The 20521-nt window shown below is 44.6% G+C and overlaps 2 protein-coding genes across 7 annotated transcripts in view; one reads left to right on the forward strand and one right to left on the reverse strand.

Moving 5' to 3' along the window:
- LOC133512678 (IQ motif and SEC7 domain-containing protein 1-like) overlaps positions 1-8907 on the forward strand; it is a 143197-nt gene extending 134290 nt beyond the window's left edge. For 4 of the 6 annotated variants that reach the window (XM_061842516.1, XM_061842519.1, XM_061842535.1 and 1 more), the window contains one exon: positions 521-3879. In XM_061842516.1, the coding sequence (XP_061698500.1) occupies positions 521-1054 (534 nt within the window). In that variant the 3' untranslated portion in view covers positions 1055-3879. Of the gene's footprint in view, positions 1-520; positions 3880-8744 lie in introns of those variants that run through there. The other 2 variants (XM_061842543.1, XM_061842551.1) reach the window with 2 other exon arrangements.
- Positions 8908-9488: 581 nt separating this feature from the next.
- LOC133512697 (haloacid dehalogenase-like hydrolase domain-containing 5) lies at positions 9489-20060 on the reverse strand. Its single transcript, XM_061842566.1, has 8 exons — positions 19809-20060; positions 18330-18533; positions 18135-18247; positions 17941-18034; positions 15107-15140; positions 14819-14993; positions 14538-14726; positions 9489-12180 (listed from the first exon to the last, which is right to left on the reverse strand). Exons 1-8 carry the CDS (start codon positions 19908-19910, stop codon positions 11790-11792), a joined length of 1302 nt encoding a protein of 433 aa, XP_061698550.1. The 5' UTR covers positions 19911-20060; the 3' UTR covers positions 9489-11789.
- Between the last annotated feature and the right edge of the window lie 461 nt (positions 20061-20521).

The following is a 20521-nucleotide window of genomic DNA, read 5'->3' on the forward strand; positions in this document are numbered from 1 at the left end:
GCTCTCACTCGCGCCATTTCATGTGTTGCCTTCACGTCCGGGACCCTGAAAGATGACATTGCGCTCTCGACGGCATCACGCGGGGGCTCCTCGAATCTGCGCCGAAGCATGAGTCGGAGGATGAGAGTTCACGCGGGGATATTGACGATAGGCTCAAACTTTGAGCAGCGGGGGGAGCGGTCCAGGCTGTCGTCAAGTACCCCCCCCCCCCCGCCCCACAATTCGCCCGCCACGTCCTCTGCATGTGTACCAGCGGTGTGTACTTTAACAAGGTGCATGTGTGACTCTGCCACACTTCTTCTCCGGCCACGTTCTTGTGTGACATTTGTCAAGTTCGCTTCGACGCAGCCTCCCGCGTTGAACAAATTTTTGCCAGTTTAGCTGCCGCGCGCCATGAAGACATTTGTTTGTCGTCTGCATGCCGGGAAACATTTTGCTACGTGAAATAAGAAGGACTCAAAAGAGCCGACGTTGCGCAGGATCTCTGACGGGTGTCCGCTGTTGCTTTTCTCCTCCGCAGGGGTCCATCATTAGCAGCCCGCACACGCGGCGAAGAGCCGCCACCCCGCGTGAGGGCGCGTCCCGCGAGCATTCCTCCCTCCCCAACTCCGCATCCACCTCCATCCTGGGCTCGCTGTTCGGTAGCAAAAGAGGCAAAGCGTCCTCCCAGAGCCACGGGCCTTACCCCCCGCCCGGCCACCCCACGCTCATATCCCACAAGCCCCACCCGACCAACCTGCACCACACGGCTCAGGTGGTGCACGGCGGGCAGGCGCCGCACCACGGCCACCACCCGCAGTACTGCCAAGTCCCCCAGAACCCACCGCCTTACCACCACCATCACCACTACCACCCCCCGCCCCACACCCAGTACCACAAGCACCCCTCCTACTCCTCGCACGCGCATCAGCACACCCAGCACAGCCATTACAGCCAGCATTCTCATCACGCCTCCCACCCCCAGCACGCGCCCCATCACCACGGTACCCAGCAGGCGGCCGCGGTGCCCGGCGGACCCAAAACGAAACACAGTGGCATCAGCACCGTCGTGTGACGGCGAGGAGGGCACCGAAAACGAGAGACTGTTTCTGACACCAAAGGGGACTGACTGACGGCGCGACTCGACGGCCTTTCCACTGTGTTTTACTGCTGCTGCCATGGAAACCACCTGCGGGCACTGTTTCATCTCCGCATCCGACTAATAAGCAGGATGGACGAATTGGACCACAATTTCCCACCAGGGGCCTTTATTACTAGTTTGTTTAATTCTGGGTTTCCCTCCCCCTCGCTTTCCCCTTCCTCCCTCATCAGGGTTCAGCGGTGGTGTGTGGATCTATACAGAAAGATGCCCTTTGTCGTGCACAACACGCACGTGCGCGGCCGTATCGCCGAACTGCCCCCCCCCCCCCCCCCCCCCCCACACACACACACACACACACACACGCCCTCCAACCCCTCCATAGCCTGTCTCACCTCCGTGTAATCAGGAGGAAAAAGACACCCTGGCGCATCGATGATGGACATTGTCAGGCAACAACTTTTATTATTATTATTATTTTTTTTTGGTTTGCAAGTCCCACGGATGCTATTTGCCCTTCCCTTCCGACAGAGCTCACATGTAACTACGATATAATCGTTTGACTTAAAACCGGAGGTCAGGTAAGCAACGTTTGAGTCCTATTAGTTCTAGTGCTGTATTTACTGTAGATGACAGCTGTATGTGTTGTCTCCTTGCGCTCTCATACATACACGTGCCAATTATTAATGCATAATCTATTTAGCCAAGACTTCCTGTACAGTGTGTCGTGTGTGATTTGTAAGATTATACCTTACAACTATTATTATCAGCAAAAACTATCAGTATTATGCTGACTCTGGGGGGCAGCAAGCTGTAGATGCGGAGGCAGCGAGATCGGCCCGCGGTCGGCCTCTGAACTTTGGCCTTTGAGCCGGCAGCCGTCGACGCCCACTCGAAAGTGCAAATTTCTCATTGCAGCTCACGAAATTTTATTTGAGACCGAGGCTCAAAAACGTGAATGCGACTGTTGAAGTGAATGCACGCATTACAAGGGACGGCTTCCGTCACCACTTATTAATTACCAACTCTCACCAGAATTATTATTTTTTTTCCCTTGCATTTGCCCGAAGTTTTGGCGAATGACTTCTTACATCAGTTCTTACATAGTGAAGTCTTTGTTTTTGTATCATACGTGCAATATCTTTGTACTGATTAGGAACGAGCAAAGTGTCCCTAAAAAAAAATTGTGTCATTTATGTTTGTTTTGCATCGTTATTTATTTTTGTTTTTCAGCCCCTCTTTGTCTAAATGAATGCTCGCTGCAGGCTCAGAGCCCGGTGGAATGTCTATAGTGATTTTTTTTTTTTTTTGCATGTGCTGTTATTGATGTGAGGCTGTCCTCTGCACATTGTATAACAAATCAGTGTTACCATAACAAGTTTTAAGTGCAATCATGTTCCCAAATGCAGATTTGTACTGAGAGTGGAAGTCTTCTGTTGGCCAGGATGAGATTCAGGTGATAGATAACCCCCACCCCCCGCCCTCCACCCCACATTTTAGGAATACATAAATGCCTACAAGGGAAGAAAGAGAGAGGAGGAATGTGTGTATATATTTTATTAAAGAACTATACTTCTTGGGCTGAGCAGATATATTTTGCTGGATAAGCACAGATAAAATCTCGTGTCAATAAATGTAGTTATACGGCAGAAATGTAAGCTGAACACACACAAAAAAAAGTTGGGAGTATGTAAAGAATAACTTTATACACAAATAAGAGTCTATTCTAGTGTGCACATCGGTAAAAGTAGACAATTTGTTCCAATATTCAGGTTGTACATGTATTTTACGAGTCACAACGAAATCCGCGGCCATCGATCAGGCTTCCGCCTTTCAGGTCCTCACATATCGGACAGGAGCAATCAGCGTCTTTGCGTGTCTTTCGATTTGAGTTGTACGTTTTGCGATAATTTGGACCTCGAAGGTTCATGTTTGGCGTGCGGTGTCCACCGTCATTTCTTTGTCAGAAGGAACCCCAACAATGCACTGCACGGATTCAATCCATCACAAGTCCTACTCACTGTGAGCCCATGGGTTAAAGAGGAGGGGGGGGGGGTAATGGAAAAAAAAATCAGCCGATCATAGAAAGTGGCGTACTTTTGTTTGTTTTTTTTTTTATTGTTTGAAGTTTGCCAATGTTGCTGTGTTTCTTGCTGTTTTTTTTTTTTTTTTTTTGGTGTTAGGCTGGTTAATATTAAAGCTCAGCATGAATTTCATCAACAAAGCCATTGTGTACATTATGAACATGAAGAACATTGCACTTCCTTCGCCGAGGGCTTTCCTTGTGTAAATATGGAATATTTGGATGTGCACAACGCTTGGAAGGAGGATTTATCTTTATGAAGGTGTAAAGGGACCAAGTTCGTGGTTACAAGATGTTGTACATAGTGTGAATATGACCCATACGCTCTTCTGATATCTGCCGTTTTGATCAGGATGTACAAACATCACCTCGCAGATGAGTGAGGGGGGTGAACATATCGATCGTCCGGGGATGTGACATTTGCTGTAGAACTTAAAAATTGACTGTTAGAGAAGTTCGCTGCCATCTGCATCACGCTCCTTCCGTGCAAACACACACACACATCCACACGGAAATGACAGACAAATGGATCTTACGGAAAGCTGTTCAGTCTGGTGTGAGACTCATTTAAAAAAAAAAAAAAAAAAAAAAAAGGAAACACAAGAATGGCCTCATTTATGTGTGCATTCTGTTTGTACAGTGAGTAGTGAGTCAGTAAGACCCCAGTTATTGTAAAACTTCAACTGTGACAATGTTGAGAACGCAAAATAAACAAATATATGACTTATGCTATGGATTTTGTCATTCTTCATTAACCTTCAGTATGGTACAAAATTTCTTTTTTTTTTTTTTTTAAATATGTTGCAGCAGCTTCATTTGAGGACAGTACCAGCGCGCCACCTATAGGTGAAAAGTACACATGCAACATGATTGCTGTGGTGGGTTACAACAAAATGCTCCTTTTTTTTTTTAATTGGTGTCTTTCAATGCCCATTTTACGATTTACATTATGAAACATTTGTGGCTTATATGTGTTGTGTTTAACAGTTTGGCTTGTAATGTGCATTGTTTTAACAATACCACCCACCCCCCTAAAAAGAGGACTAATGTGTGTGTAAAAATAAATGTACACGATATCAATATATATAATTACAGTGTATTTTCCCCACAGTGCGTGGAGGTGAAGCTTCGTAGTAAATAGTGTGGGTACGCGGCTCATTTGCTGTGCTATTTTTTTTTTTTTTTTTTAAAGATAAACTCTTATCTCATACGAGCAGAGGGATTTCCCTCGTACAGTTCGCCGCCGTGGTCTTTGGGGCACTTGTTGCGTAAATAACAAGCATTGGGGGATTGGGGGTTACTCCACATCTAAATGCAACATATGACTAGAAGACCTAACTTGGGAAAAATAAAAATCAAGGATGATGACAGAGATCATGAGGAACATCACAGCTGATTTGACCTTGAAAGGTGTGTTTTTATTGTTTGGCTTTACCAAATAATTTCTCAGACGTCCTCGTACGTAGTCTTGGAATTTTCAAATACGTTTGTCATGTTTAATTGTGATGGCTGCATCTAATCTTTTAACAGAAAATGCATTTTAATACCTTATCTGAACTGCAACTGGAGTAATTATTCAAAATGTAGAGCAACCTTTGTAAATATACAATGTACAGATACATAATCATGCTTGTCACTCCTTCATTCTTTGCATAACGTGTTTGATAGCTTCATAAATCGATGGAAATGTACCAAACTTATATCATCAGGATCTTTTAATTGTACGTCCAAAGTAATTCAACAAAACATTTCCCCCCCATCTTACGTACCTGTCTGGTCATTTTAAATAAAAACGGTTTGTGCAGCGACATTGGCAGCCCTCCTCGATATTTGGCCGCGCACCAAACTTGTCCAAATGTTAACTTGTATCCATCAATAAGCTTTTTTTACAATTTTTAGGTCGTATTTTCTCCCACTCTCCCGTTGTCCTTTGTTCAAGCTCTTGAACATTTGCAGGGTTCTTTTTCACACTGGGACTTTTCATCTCCCCCTAAATATTTTCAATTGGACCAAGATCAGGACTCGTTGCTGGCCATTAAGTCAGTCCATTTTTTTTTTCCTTTTCAACCATTTTTGTGGGCGTTTTGGATGTCTGCTTTGTGCCTGTCTTCCTGGAAGAGCAATGGACCTTTCTGACTTGTCAGTCACTCGTACAACAACAGCCAATCAGATAGCCGCATTGTCTTAACCCCTGGCTTGACACGCCCCTGCTGCCATGTTGTCCCACAAGCAATGCCAGTTGTCAGTAGCGTGCGCTTGGAAAAGTTAATGTTACAAAGAAAATGGTCTTCAGATGCGCTTGGGGAACGTGCAATTCTGAAGAAAGCTATCCTGGTAGGTCACAAGGGGCCCGGTTGATTCATTTTCCAAAGCCTAACACAGTTGACGAAGTATCTACAAAGGATTAAGGCTTGCGGAAGAGCGCACGTACAACCAAATGTGAACAATATCAACAAACACAAGGCTGTATATTTGAAGGTAAGTGAGGGAGGAGTATCTTCTCTGAGTTTGATTGAATTATTACCAGTGCTTCACACATTGCAGGAGAACAACTTTCACTTTGTTCGTGTATCACTGACCTGCTGAATGAAGCGTGTAATGTTTTATGCCGAAGAGCCAGTTAGGGATACTTAAATGCAAGAGAAATGTCTATTTACCTATTTGTATCAGATCAGACTTTTAAGACAGATCAGTGAGTTCAATTAAGAGCCAAGTCAAATGAATTACGGCCCACTCACTTATAAAGACTACAATGATATTACTCGTGATCTTTCCTAGTAAAAAGTACTCACCCTGCTTTACATGCGCAGTACGATTCCACAATTTTATCCTGTTGGATTTCAATATGAAGTTTGTGAGGCATCAAACTTTTTTGCGTCGATCGCCAACGTTTCGCTGTAACTCTGACATTGCGTCCTGCTCTGTCCAAAATCTTAATTCCGTGTACGTATTCCTTGCGTGAAATAGTTGAGACTTCTCTGTAGAACTCTCTCGGACAAGTCTGACACATTTGGAAAAAAACATACCGCAATATTATCTTGAATACGCGATAGAGGATCGACTTCAAACCTGTTTTGTTCAGTCGCCATTTTGGAAGCTTGTGGGACATGGTTACTGTAGCAAAGGGGGCGGAGCTTAAAATTGCCAATCGGAAAGGTCCATTATCTTCACCTCAAACTAAATTTGCTTATACTGGGGAAGACGTGTTGCTCCAAAATATTTTGATAAGTTTATTTCACGATAGCTGTGATACAGTTGAGGCCTCCAGTACCAGATGTAGAAAAGCAGCCCCAAAGCATTATGGCTCCTCCACCGTGCTTGAATGATGGCAGGTTGTTCTTTCCTTAAAGGGTTCGTTGTGTCATCTGTAAACAATTTGTTTGTGTGCATTGCGCAAAAACGTTATTGTAGCATTTGCTCTTTTGTATCAAAAACAAGTTCTGTATAGAAAAATGTTGATTCAAACGTCATGGGTGCCAATAATGGTGACGACTGTATATACAGTACGGTACCTACATGCATACAAGGGTGGTAACAAAACAATATGCCTTTACAAACATGTCTCAAGTAATTTCATTAACATCCACCAGTTTAAAATGTGCAAGAAATGTTATTAAAAGGCACATGAACACCAAACAGACAAAAATATAAAATGGGCATATTCAAATATTGCCCAACAATATCACTTTAAAGAATCCATCCATTTTCTGTAGCGCTTATTCTCACTTGGGTTGACTTCTGCGAGAGACGGGGTACACCCTAAACGAGTTCCCAGTACTAAAACACTTTTTTACAATTAAATAACATAATCATGACAATAAATTGACCTAAATATGTTTTGTTTGCATTTGTTAAACAACACAATAGGGTCACCAGCCAGAGATTATCAGTTATAATTGTACAGCAATACTGAGATCTGTTTCATTATCATTAGTGTTTCCACTTTTAAATATTTTTTGCACTGTACTCTGCTTTAATTGTACTTTTATTTTTCATTTTTAATATATTTTTTGTCATCTTTTGTTTCTTCCCCGTTTTAAATGTTTGATTTCTTTGTATTCAAATGCTTCTAATCATGTCAAGCACATTGACTTGCCTTGTGTATGAAATGCGGTATATAAATTTGCTTTGCTTTGCTAAAAACACAGTTTGATGTCTGCCAATAGAAATGTTTGGCTTCAGTGCTGGACACGCATTCTGGATTCCACCCCTTCCCCCCTCCCTGCTCAGTTTGCAGGCGCACAGCACTTGCAACAGAACTGAATTAACTCATTGACAGACAGCAATGTTGATAACTGGCCAAAAAAAAAAAAAAAAACACATTTTGGGACAGCTCTTTATTACCCCCCCCCCCATCCCCCAACTCACAGAGCACAGTATAGCCTTTAAACGGTTTGGGTGTGGCAGTTAAAAAGTTGGATCACAAATGAGAGGGTTGAATTGCTTTGGCAGTATGAAAACTCATTTTTGGAAAAAATCAAGGCTTTTATTTTATATTTTATTTTTTTCCTCAATGAAATATCCTCCCATCTGTCCTAAAGCAAAGCAAAGCAAATTTATTTGTACAGCACATTTCATGCACGAGGTAACTCACTGGGGTTTACATAATTAAAGGCATTTGAAAACAAAGAGATCAAACGTTTAAAAGAGCGTAAAAACAATAGAAATGACAAACATAATATTTAAAAAACACAATTACAGTGCAGGTAATATGATCAAAAAGTGGATATATTCTAAAAAGCATGAGAAAAAAGAAGAGAAGAGAACCTGGATTTAAAAACATTCCCACTTGGGGCTGACCTCACCTCTGTCGGCAATTTATTGCATTTGTGTCCAGCATAATAGCATCAATGCTGCTTCACCGTGTTTGCTTTGGACTCTGCGCTCCACTATTTGACCCGAGTCAGTCGATCTCAGAGTTCTACTGGGGTGGTATTCCGTAAGCATTTCTTTCATGTATTAAGGACCTAAATCATTTAGTGGATTATAGACCAGAAGCAGAACTTTAAAATCTATTCTAAAGCTGACTGGAAGCCAGTGCAAGGACTTTAAGATTGGCGTTATATGCTCTGACCGCTTTGTTTTGGTCAGAACGCAAGTTGCAGCATTCTGAATGAGCTGCAGCTGTTTAATACTCTTTTTAGGGAGTCCTGTCAGAAGACCATTACGGTAGTCAAGTTTGCTTGAGATAAAAGCATGGATGAGCTTTTCCTGGTCTGCTTGACGCATACAAGACTTAAAATATGTTCTTCAGATGGTAGAAGGCAGTTTTTGTGACTCATTTGATATGATTGTTGAAAAGTCAGGTCGCATTCAATCAGAACACCAAGGTTTCGGACTGTGCTCGTGAGAGTTGCATCTATGTACAGTAATTCTTCCATTTGGTGTGCATCATCAATATATCTAGAGTACCGAGGAAACATGCACAGACAGGTTTTTGTGTATGTTTGGAACAGAAAGTGTTTTTTTTTTTTTCTTCTAACTAGTGTATAAATAGATTTCTCCCTGTCATTCAAAATTGAGCATTTAGCCAGCGTCTTCAATATTCTATGTGCAGATATTTCATTTTTGGTTATCTTTCAGGATGCTCCGTGGTCCGGAACTAGCACTCGTCCTGCTCTGGGCCACACTGCGCTCCGCACCCTCTCTTGGTCAGGCCTGCCTGTGCACAGCCCTTCAGCCTGCTGGTTTGTTCGTCAACTGTACCTTTTCCGGCCTCTCGGAGTTGCCCCCTCTGCCGTCGGGGACCAGGAAGCTCCACTTGCAGGACAACGGCCTCACCGGCATCCCCTCAGGCCTGTTTGACGAACTGGCGGACCTTCAAAGTGTCTCCCTCGTCGGTAATCCTTTCCACTGCGACTGCAGTATTGAATACCTGCGAAACTGGCTGTTGAGGAATAGGGCTGCAGTCTCTCAGGAGCCCACATGCTCCAGTCCCAGCTCAGTGGCTCAGAAAGCTATTACAGAACTCACTGATGACTACTTTATCCAGTGTGCCCCGAGAGACTGCAGTAAAACCGCCGCCGCGGTTGCGATGGGAGTGATGCTCGGCTGCCTCGTTGTTCTGCTTCTCTGGAGCCTGAGACTCGCCAAAGACTCCACCTTCACTCTCAAAATCGAAGAAAAAAACTTGAGACTCAAAACTGACCCTCTGCGTCCACTAAAAGTGAGACACAGTAGGAGAGAGTCAGCTGTCAGTGAATACCGTCATCTTTCCACTGACGATCTGGGAACGCATCGCATCAACATGGAGTTACTACCACAAGTGTTAGACGTGTTCCACAAGAAACACAACATTAAGTTTAAGACTATCTGAAACACCGATATGAACACATTTCATTCAAACACTAAGAACACCAATGGAGGAGATTCTCTTCTGTAAGAAATTAAAAGAAAAAAACTCGAGATATGCCCTTATTTTCTTCCACTTGAAGGCAATCCAAAGAAATCCCTCCAATTTCGGCAATCAGTAAATGATTCTAAATGCTGAGTTGACTCACAATGTGATTTTGATTATCATTTAAAACCCATTTTATATCTATGGTACCTTAAAATTATTCCATCCATACAATGAAGAAAATGAGTATTTGAACACCCTACGATATGGCAAGTTATCCCACTTAGAAATCATGGAGGGGTTTGAAATTGTCATCGTAGGTGCATGTCCACTGTGAGAGAGAATCTAAGACTAAAAATCCAGAAATCACAATGTATGATTTTTTTTTTAATCGATTTATTTGTGTGATACAGCAGCGAATAACTATTTGAACACCTGAGAAAACCAATCTTAATATTTGGTACAGTAGCCTTTGTTTGTAATTACAGAGGTCAAACGTTTCCTGTAGTTGTTCACCAGGTTTGCACACTGCAGGAGGGATATTGGTCGACTCCTCCACACAGATCTTCTCTAGATCAGACAAGGTTCTGGGCTATCGCGGAGAAACACGGAGTTTCAGCTCCCTCCAAAGATTTTCTATTGAGTTTAGGTCTGGAGACTGGCTAGGCCATGCCACAACCTTGATATGCTTCTTACGGAGCCACTCATTGGTTTTCCTGGCTGTGTGCTTCGGGTCATTGTCATGTTGAAAGACCCAGCCACGACCCATCTTCAATAATCTGACTGAGGGAAAAAGGTTGTTCCCCAAAATCTCACAATACATGGCTGCGGTCATCCTCTCCTTAATACAGTGCATTTGTCCTGTCCCATGTGCCGAACCCCCACCCAAAGCATGATGTTACCACCCCCCATGCTTCACAGTAGGCATGGTAATCTTTGGATGCAACTCATCATTCGTCTTCCTCCAAACACGGTGGGTGGAATTATGACCAAAAAGTTCCATATTGGTCTCACCTGACCACAAAACTTTCTCCCATGACTCCTCTGTATCATCCAAATGGTAATTGGCAAAATTAAAGACAGGTCTTGACATGTGCTGGTTTAAGCAGAGGAACCTTTCGTGCCATGCATGATTTCAAACCGTGACGTCTTAAGTCAACAGTCTACTTGGAAACAGTGGTCCCAGCTCTTTTCAGGTCATTGACCAAGTCCTGTCGTGTAGTCCTGGGCTGATTCCTCACCTTTCTAAGGATCATTGAGACCCCACAAGGTGAAACTGCATCTTGCATTGGGGTCCACAACGATTGAGTCATGTTTAGCTTCTTCCATTTTCTACTGATTGCTCCACCAGTGGACCTTTTTTCACCAAAAAGCTGCTTGGCAATTTCTCCGTAGCACTTTCCAGCCGTGTGCAGTTGTACAATTTTGTCTCTGGTGTCTTGGGGCAGCTCTTTGGTCTTGGCCACGTTACAAGTTTGAGTCTTACTGATTGTATAGAGTGGACAGGTGTCTTTATGCAGCTAATGACCTCACACAGGTGCCTCTGATTCAGGACAATGACAATTTCAGACCCATCCATGATTTCTAAGTGGGAGAACTTGCAACATAGCAGGGTGTTCAAATACTTTTCTTCACTGCACAATACTAGGTATTTAGAGCTCCATGTCGTTGCTGATTTAAAAAGCACGTGATCACACATTTGCAATGATTCCTTATATTTTCTTGGGTTACACTATTTACAATAAATGAAACACTTCAGTCAAATATTGATTATATGTATAAAAAAAAAACAGGTAGGTCAGGGTCACGTGTAACAAAGATGAAAACACTGGTCGTCTCTCACAACTACGCGCAAGGCATAACTACTCGGGGACAATATTGCACAGCCAACAATGTACAAATGTCTCATAGTCATGCATAGACTTTCAAGGGTTAAAATGTGTAAACGATTGCAATGGTAAAGGATTGTTTCAACAACAAAGAAGGTCCAATGTTTGAAGTGCCAGAAAAAAAAAAAACAATAAACACTTGACAAAAATATAGGATGATACTGTTTTGTAGTAATACCAACATCAATGTGGTCTACAAATATTGGCGTAAAACAAGGCAGTTATGTAAAGGAAAAGCAGCCAGCTATGACAAAAGCAATTTAAAAGTTCATATTACCGTAACAGAAGCTTCATTTTTTTTTTTTTTCGTTTGTTTGTTTTCATGCCCCCCCTAATCCCAGTGCTAAGCGGCAGAGGTTAAAACGTGTAAGAGGCGGGAGTCCGCCCTTCCTCAAGCGCAATCTACTGAGGCGCAAACTTCTCCTTCTCAAAAATGAGCTCGACAGCTTCAGCCACATCCTGCACAATGTGGCCCGGCTCCACCAGCGCGGGGTCGAATCGAAAGTCCCTGTGACCGTGGAACACGGTCTCTTTGATGCAGCGGCTGGCGTCGGAGGGCACCTCGGCCGTGGGGTTGTAGACGCCCGTGCACACTAAAACGGACTTGCAGGAAGTGGCGGCAGGCAAGGCGAGCTCGCTCTCCCACGTGTTGTCAACGACGTCCTCCGCAGGCACGGTGGTCGTGGAGCCTGTGGCGGCAGCCATCTTGGCTTTGGGGCTCTTTCTCGCAGCTCTTATCTCCAGGTGGCGGTTGTACAAATTGGCGCCATAGATGTCAGTCATGAGATTATCCCTACAAATGACGAGGGGGAGAGGGATCGTTTCGTACCTCTGGCAGTATTAACAGACACGTTGTTGCTTTTTCAGTCCAAGAATGAGGAAATTTACATGTATTACAAAACTGGCAATTAAATCAACTTTGTCTCTGTCCTTCCCACACAGTGAAGCACCTTGACATAAAATGTTTCACCAACAAGCGACCACAAACGCCTCCATCAAAAGTTACCCTGCTACTTAAGAGGGCCAAATATACATTTTAAAATACATATAAGATTCATCAGTTTGTTGATAATACGAGTCAGAAAAAGTGAGCTGGGAGGGTTTAATTAAAGCGCAAAGTTGCGAAAGTACGACTTTATTCAAAGTCCATACTGTAGTGTTGTTCCTAAAACGCAGGCCAGGATCTGAGAGGCCATTAGGGACACAGTATTCAGGATTAGCTCTCATACTTAATTTTTAAATGCTGTCTCTCTCACACACACGCGCGCACACAAACACACTCCTGAAATGCTTTCACAAACACTTGGCCAACACCCTCATACAAGCACATCGCTGGCGCTCAAGCACCCGCATCGCAATCAATATCCGGGTCCGTTTCATTGGGGTTTCACTGCACACTCGACAAATACATTTCTTTTTCTTTACTGTATTATAAGGCGGCATGGTAGCTCAGCTGGTAAAGTGTTGGCCTCACAGTTCTGAGGTCCCGGGTTCAATCCCGGACCCGCCTGTGTGGAGTTTGCATGCTGTGCCCGTGCCTGCGTGGGTTTCCTCCAGGCGCTCCGGTTTCCTCCCACATTCCAAAAACATGCAACATTAATTGGACACTCTAAATTGCCCCGAGGTGTGATTGTAAGTGCGACTGTTTGTCTCTGTCTACCCTGCAATTGGCTGGCAACCAGTTCAGAGTGTAGCCCGCCTCCTGGCTGTTGACAGCTGGGGTAGGCTCCAGCACTCCCCGTGACCCTCGTTAGGATAAGCAGTGAAGAAAATGGATGGATTGTATTACAGCCACATCTTATAAGTAGATTTCTGCTGCTTTCAATCCATCCTTTGTCCTGTTTAGTGCCACTATCCCAGCTGACTTTGGCTGAGAGGGAGTGTCAGGGCCAGTTATCGGATACATATAGGGAAACGAGCATCCACATATTTACACATAAGGACAATTTGAAGTACAGTAGAGCCTCGGTTCTCGACCACAATCCGTTCTAGAAGGCGGTTCGAAAACCGAATCAACCGCCGCGCGAGTTATGTTATTTTTGTTTTTTTTTGGGGGGGGGTTCGTTCGAATTGACAATAAAGCGCGCCGTGGCTGGGTCAGTTGGTCGGGCCGCGCGCGTTATGTTATTACCGGGTTTTTTCGGCGGGGCGGGGTGGGAATTCACAACAAAGCGCGTCCCAGGTCAGCTGGTCTGGCCGTGGGCGTTCTGTTATTTCTGGGTTTGGTTGGGGGCGTTTGAGTACTGATTTTCGTTTGAAAACGGAAGCAAAAAAATCTCGAAATTTTCATTCGAAAACCAATTTATTGGGGACGTTCAAGAACCGAAGCTGTACTGTATTTAACTTGCTACGCATATTTCTGGGATTCCACTGGGAAACCCGAGTACCGAGAGAAAACCCACACAAGTACGGATAGAACACACAAATTACACCTACTGAGGGGGCGCCAGCTGAAATTAATAACTCGCTTTGCACTCTGAGGCAGATGAGCTACAATGTATGGGTTAAATTGTCCACTACATCACATGGTAGTATTCGTCATAGTACCGTAATTTCCGGCCTATAAGCCGCGACTTTTTTCCACACGCTTTCAGCCCTGCGGTTTATGCGGTGATGCGGCTAGTTTGTGCGTTTAGTCTCTCGGCCGCCAAGGGGCACTCGAGGGGAAAAAGGTAAGAGTGAGACCGGTGGAATATATGTGCCGAGGAAGTGACTTTTACTGGTCCGGCCCTGTCAGCGGTGCGCTAGCGTGTTACTGCTGTGTCTCAGTGATTTTTACCAGTATGTTTTTTTTTTTTAACGGCAGCGTTAGCCTTAGCATGGCAGCGCTAGCATTAAACTCTCTGTGTACCCTCTTTCTTTGTAAATATCTCGCTTTTCAATGTGGGCACTTGCGGCTTTTACACCGCTGCGGCGTATGTATGTACCAAATGGTATTTCCTTAACAAATGTACTCGGTGAGGCTTATAATCAGGTGCGCTCTGTCGGCCGGGAATTACGGTAAGCGTAATTGCAGTACAGCCGGCATGTGCGCACTGCCAGTTAATTTATCCAGAGGAGGAAAACAACGCTTCTTTTGGGTGTTTTGTCTTGCAAAGTGGCAGTCTGTAGTGTTTCCTGTTTGCAATAAACTGTCTTAGTTTGTCTTACCCGATAGCATAGAGGGACGTGATGGGACGTTTCCACTGTCTCTGCATGGCCTGCCCTCGGATGAGGAACTCCGCGAAATGGTAGGTCAGCTCACTTGGTTTTCCCATCAGAGCCTCATACTTGAGGTCTTTACCTGTGATCTTTTTATAGATATTTTCCAAGCACACGAGAAATGTGCCGTGGCCGAATCTGATGCAAAATATGACAGGGGGGGGTCAGACGGATGTAAATTTGACCAAGCATTCCCAAACGAGGAAACTTTCGAAAGCAGGACGTTTTACCGTGGAGACTGCGCCTCGGCCATCCACATCAGGTCCATGTTGCAAGCCAGCAGTGGCAGGTGAGGTACGTTTTGAGATTGATGAAGGCTACTGAGATTCCCATGAGTGAGCAAAACATCAACAATGAGCTGGAGATTTGTCTCCCATCTAATTGGCTCCCCAAACAGAACCACAGCTGCATGGATAGAATTGTGATATCAACAACAAAATTATGGATAGATCATTCAAATGTGACCACAAAATCCTTTAGGAGGCTCTTGAGCCCTTTTGGGGAAGTAAACAACTCACCCTCAACCTTGGGAAGGTTGCCCACAGCATTGGACTGCAACAAAAGAAATGAAACATAATTTTTATAGTTGTATTAAATTTTAGGGGTCACTTTTTGACGGTAAATGTTGATGTGATGACTTAGATTTGGTCCAGTGTGGCAGAACATGATTGTCTGATAATGTGCCACATTCATTTTTAACGCAATATATAAATAGCTCAAAAATAAACAGTGCGGTAACTCGGGGTATGTATCATATTGGGGTGTGTAAATATTTCATAATGTTGGAAAACCCGATTAGTCATCTTTAGATCGAGTTTCAAATTCTAAAGACAGTGTATTTGTGGAGTCAGCAAGACAGCTAAACATGTGGGTATCCCGCATAATATGCAAGTACTCTTCTTTTGGCATTCATTCTTGTTTTTAGTTTCAAGCGCCCTTGAAGTGACCTTCTCCAAAGATATTTTCTAGAAATGAGATGCTTCTGATGCTGTGGAAGCTCTCTGACCTTGTGGTGTAAGCTGTGACTACAAAAATGCCAAGGAAAGCACACTAGAACAGCTGGACTTTATTTTGGGTTTGTCAACAGGACTTTAAATGATGGCGGCCGCTCCCATTTTACACGATTTTGAATGTGATTAGTTTATTCTGAACACATCCACATCCCCGTTATAAAAGGATGTGCACACATCTCCATTGTTTACTTTAATGTTGCCTCACTAAAAGATTTCATCCATCCATCTTCTACCGGTTGTCCGGATCAGGTCACCGGGTCCGTAGCTGTACCAGGGATGCCCAGATTTCTCTTTCCCCAGCCACTTCAAGCCCAGGGTTGGGGGGGGTGGGGGGATCCGGAGGTGTTCCCAGGGCAGCCGAGAGACATAATCTCTCCAGTGTGTCCTGGGTTGTCCTTGGGTCTCTTTCCGGTGGTACGTGACCTGAACACCTCACCAGGGAGGCATTTGGGAGGCTCAGAATCAGATCTGCCTGTCAATCTCCTGCTTCATTACTCCCTCACTCGTGAACAAGATCCCAAGGTACACAAACTCCTCCACTTGGACCAGGATCTCATCCCCAACTTGGAGAGGGCACGCCACCATTTTCTGACTGAGGACCATGGTCTCAGATTTGGAGGTGCTGATTCTCATTTTAGCAACTACACATTCGGCTGCAAACTGATCAACTGACAGTAAGTGATCACGGCTTGATTAAGCCAAAAGAACCACATCATCTCCAAAAAGCACAGATGAAATACTGAGGCCATAAACCACAGATGAAATACTGAGGCCACCAAAATGGAGCACCTCTAACCCTCAGTTGCACCGAGAGATTCTCTCCATAAAAGTTATGAGCAGAATCGGTGACAAAGTGCAGCTGTGGCGGAGTACAACTCTCACCAATAATGAGTCTGACTTACTGCTGTGCAATGCAGATCAAACTCTAGCCCGTCATACAGGGTCCGAACAGCCTGTATCACAGGGTTCAATACCCCATACTCCCAAAGGACCCCACCCCCACAGGACTCCCCGAGGGACACGGTTGAACACCTCATCCAAGTCGACAAAACACATGTAGGGCGAACTCTCACACAACCTCAAGGACCTTGCCAAGAGTGTAGCATTGGTCCACTGTCCCATGGCTAGGACAAAAATCACATTGCTCCTCCTAATCTGAGAATCACCTTCCTGACAGACGCTCCTTCCCGGTACCCCTGTACAGACCTTACCAGGGAAGCTGAGGAGTGTGATCCCCTTGTAGTTGGAACACACCCTTCAGTCCCCCTTCTTAAAAAGAGGGGTAACCACCCCAGTCTGCCAATCCAGAGGAACTTTCCTTGATGTCCATGCGATGCTGACGAGGCGTGTGTACCAGGACAGCCCCATACCATCCAGAGCCTTAAGAAACTCTTGTCAGATCTCATCCACCCGTGGGGTCTTGGGATCAAGGAGCTTTTTAACCACTGAGAAGACCTCAACCCCAGAGATAGGAGAGCCTGCCTCAGAAAACCAGACCCTGGTTCCCCATGAGAAGGCATTTCAGTGGAATTTAGGATGTCTTTGAAGTCTTCTCGCCACCGACTCACAACGTCTTGCGTCGAGGTCGGCAGGGCCTCAACCTCACTAGACACAGTGTTTACAGTGCATTGCTTCCCCCTCCTGAGACGCCGGACGGTGGACCAGACTTTTCTCGAAGCAGTCTTGTTCTCATGACTTCACTGAACTTCTCCCACGCCCCCGGGTTTTTGGCCCAGCAACCACCAAAGCTGCATTCTGCTTGGCCAATCTCTACCCATCAGTTGCCTCAGTAATCCCACAGGCCAAAAAGGCCCAATAGGACTTCTTTGTCACCTTGACGGCATCCCTCACTGTTGGTGTCCACCGTGTTCAGGGATTGCGTCCACGACAGGCCCCGACCACCTAATGGCCACAGCTGTGGTTGGCCGCCTTAGCAATGGAGGCGTGGAACATAGTCCACTCGCATTCAATGTCCACCACCTCCCCCCAAAACACAAGCAAAGTTCTGTCGGAGGTGGGAGTTGAAAGTCCTTCTGACAGGGGATTCTCCCACCCATTCCCAGCAGATTCTTCCAATAATGGTGACTGTTTTCTCATGATTGATCTGGGCATTTGACTGTTTTATAACTTGACTATGAGGTCCACTGTTTCAAAGAAAGGTAGCAATCAAATGGTTGTACATCCCCGAAGTTACTGTTATGTAGGGGATTCTTGGTCCCCATAGCAACACCCAATATGCTCCCCTAATTAATACAAGTCAGTGTCGAATGAAGAGGATTTTGGAGCAGTTATTTTAAGGTTGAATTGATACATTTTATGGACTGAACTGATTATCTCACCGGTAGTTTGGGTCTCCTGTTGTGATCCACCATGTCCAGAAGTGGGAATGATTCCCTCAGCATGTCAATACTAATGACGTTATTGAAGCCAAGACTGGGGAGTGAGAGAGTATGAAGAACGAACAGCAATGAAACTACAGCTATTTAAGCATTTCACAAGCCCAAAAATAAAACCAATCGTGAATGATGGATACTTTTTGGCAATTTCCAGGACTGGTCCTTGACCTGAAACCAGCACACACTTGTCATGGAATTTCTTGAACATCCTCAATGGACTGTGAGACATAATGACTTGATCTTGTGTGATCTGTAAAGTGGATGACGCATCAGAGGTTAATCGTCTAAAGTATGAATAGATATCCGCAAGGTGTGCTTTATGTACAACTCACTGATACTCCAAGGATGTGTGAGAGCTGATCTGCTTTTGTTTGCCTTAAACAATTCCCAGCATTTGTCACGAAAACCAGTGGCACTGCAAAATGTCCCTTTGAATCCACCAACTTCTCAAAGGCCTTTTTGGCGGCAGGGATCAGCTTCCTTCCCCGGAGGAGCACGCCATCGATGTCAAACAACAAGCCAAAGTTTGGCTGTGGCTGAGGAGGAGAAAAATGTCGCATACACTTAGAACGACTTTGCGAGGACCGTATTTTCCGGACTATAAGGCGCACCTAAAAGCGGTAAATTTTCTCGAAAGCCGACGGTGCGCCTTATATATGGATCAATATGGAGCCTTTAGCACAGCTCCATCTAATGGATGCATAACGTCACCACAGTATCTACTATAGCCTCTATTCTGTGCGTCTTGTAGTGCGGTGCGCCTTATATATGATTTTTCTTTTTAAATACGCCATTCATTGAAGGTGTGTGCCTTATAGTGTAGAAAATATGGTAGTTGGAAAAAGAAAGGTTGCTATTAATTACAAAATGCTTGTAAATATTCTCATTAATATAGGTTATTTCATTCATAGTGTATTAACAATGACAAAAAACACACACATACAAGCCAGAGTCATTCAATGAAGTAATCTACGTTGCAAAACTTTGACGGGATTTTCAGTGTGTTACTGTTTACTGCTATTGTGTAAAACACTAAATCACAACAGTTAAATAATTTTATGACCACCAGGACTTTATGAGGAAGTTGATCATACGTCCAGTAATTTAAAAAAAAGTGAGTTTGGGTAGTTTGATCCAAAGTGCTGTACCTTTGCAATAAATAATTGCAACTGGGTTGAATAATTTGAGATGGTAAATGGATTGCAGTTGATAAGTGCTTCAAAGATGCTCACACATTCCTACACTAAAGGGAAACTGCTGTCATAAGACGCTGCCAGGCCCAGTGGGGAAAATGTGAAGTTCAGCGTCTTGCCCAAGGTCACTTAAACAGAAGGCAGTCAGAACAGAGATTCAAACCGTCAACTGTTTTATCACTGGACTGGATGTTAAGGAGCTCTAAAGTGAAGTAGTGTACACGAGTATAGTAGATGGATTTGGTCTTGGATGTGTGACGGACTTCAGACTTTTTTTTTTTTTTTTTGTATCTTTACCATGTAGACAGACACTGGCATTTATTTATTTTTTTATGACAAATTTGTATTCCTATGGATGCAGCATGCAAAAGAATCCGCATCCCCGGAATGCGACTGATCTGAAGTGATTTTGTTTTTCTCCTGTGTGTGTTGAACAGTGGCTATGAAAACAGGGAACGGTGGTGCCCCCCCAGCGCACGTAATGTTGGAAGAAAGCGTCGATTCGATATCGAAGGAAATCGATCGAAAGGCACAGAGCGAGAATCACCCGGTCTGTCCCCGGCTCGTTTTGCTGTGTTTTGAGGCTAAGATCGAACTCGGTAGCCGCTCCAACCGTACCTTGCTATGAGTTCCGCAAAACCCGCATCGAGAACCGACAAGCGCAGAGTTTGGCCTCGCCCTGGAGCACAGGCCCCGGTATAACGGCATGAGTCTCTTCATTTCCCACTAAGGTCTCGCTGACTCGGACGAACCAGATGAGCGCAGCGCTTCCAACTGCCCCCCCAACCAGCCGGCTGGCTCCGGACGCTCGTTTTGTCCTCTGATGTCCGCTGCTCTAATGTGACTGGACGAGGCCCTGTGACGTCAGCTGACGCCACGGAGAGGAGGAGACTCGTCCGAGTCTGCTTCTCCAAAGCCCCGCTGCCATTTTAGGTACTCCAGCAAAAAAAAAAAAAAAAAACCACCACCAGTCTCGTGTATAAAGCACTGTATCACAAAATAGCGTCAAATCAGCGCTCCGCGGTTGTCTGAACTACAGAATTTCGCTGTAAAATTCACTCGTCGCGATCCCCTGCATCGTTCTCCGCGTCTCCCCTCCGGTTCTCCATTTTATCGTCGCGACTTTTTTTCCGCAGGGGTTGCAATTTGACAGGGGAAATCAGAGCTGGCGGCTTACACGCCACAGGCTCCATTTTCAGCCTTTTATTGCGCAACCAGCACCCGAATGTGGCTGCTCAACCGCACTCGCATGGTTTGAAGAGTCATTTTTTTTACCCACTGGAACCTCATGAGAAATATTCATATTGTACGTGAAAAATGTACTGTGCTAA

This window comes from Syngnathoides biaculeatus, chromosome 2, assembly GCF_019802595.1.
Source record: "Syngnathoides biaculeatus isolate LvHL_M chromosome 2, ASM1980259v1, whole genome shotgun sequence".
In the NCBI taxonomy this organism is placed as follows: Eukaryota; Metazoa; Chordata; class Actinopteri; order Syngnathiformes; family Syngnathidae; genus Syngnathoides; species Syngnathoides biaculeatus.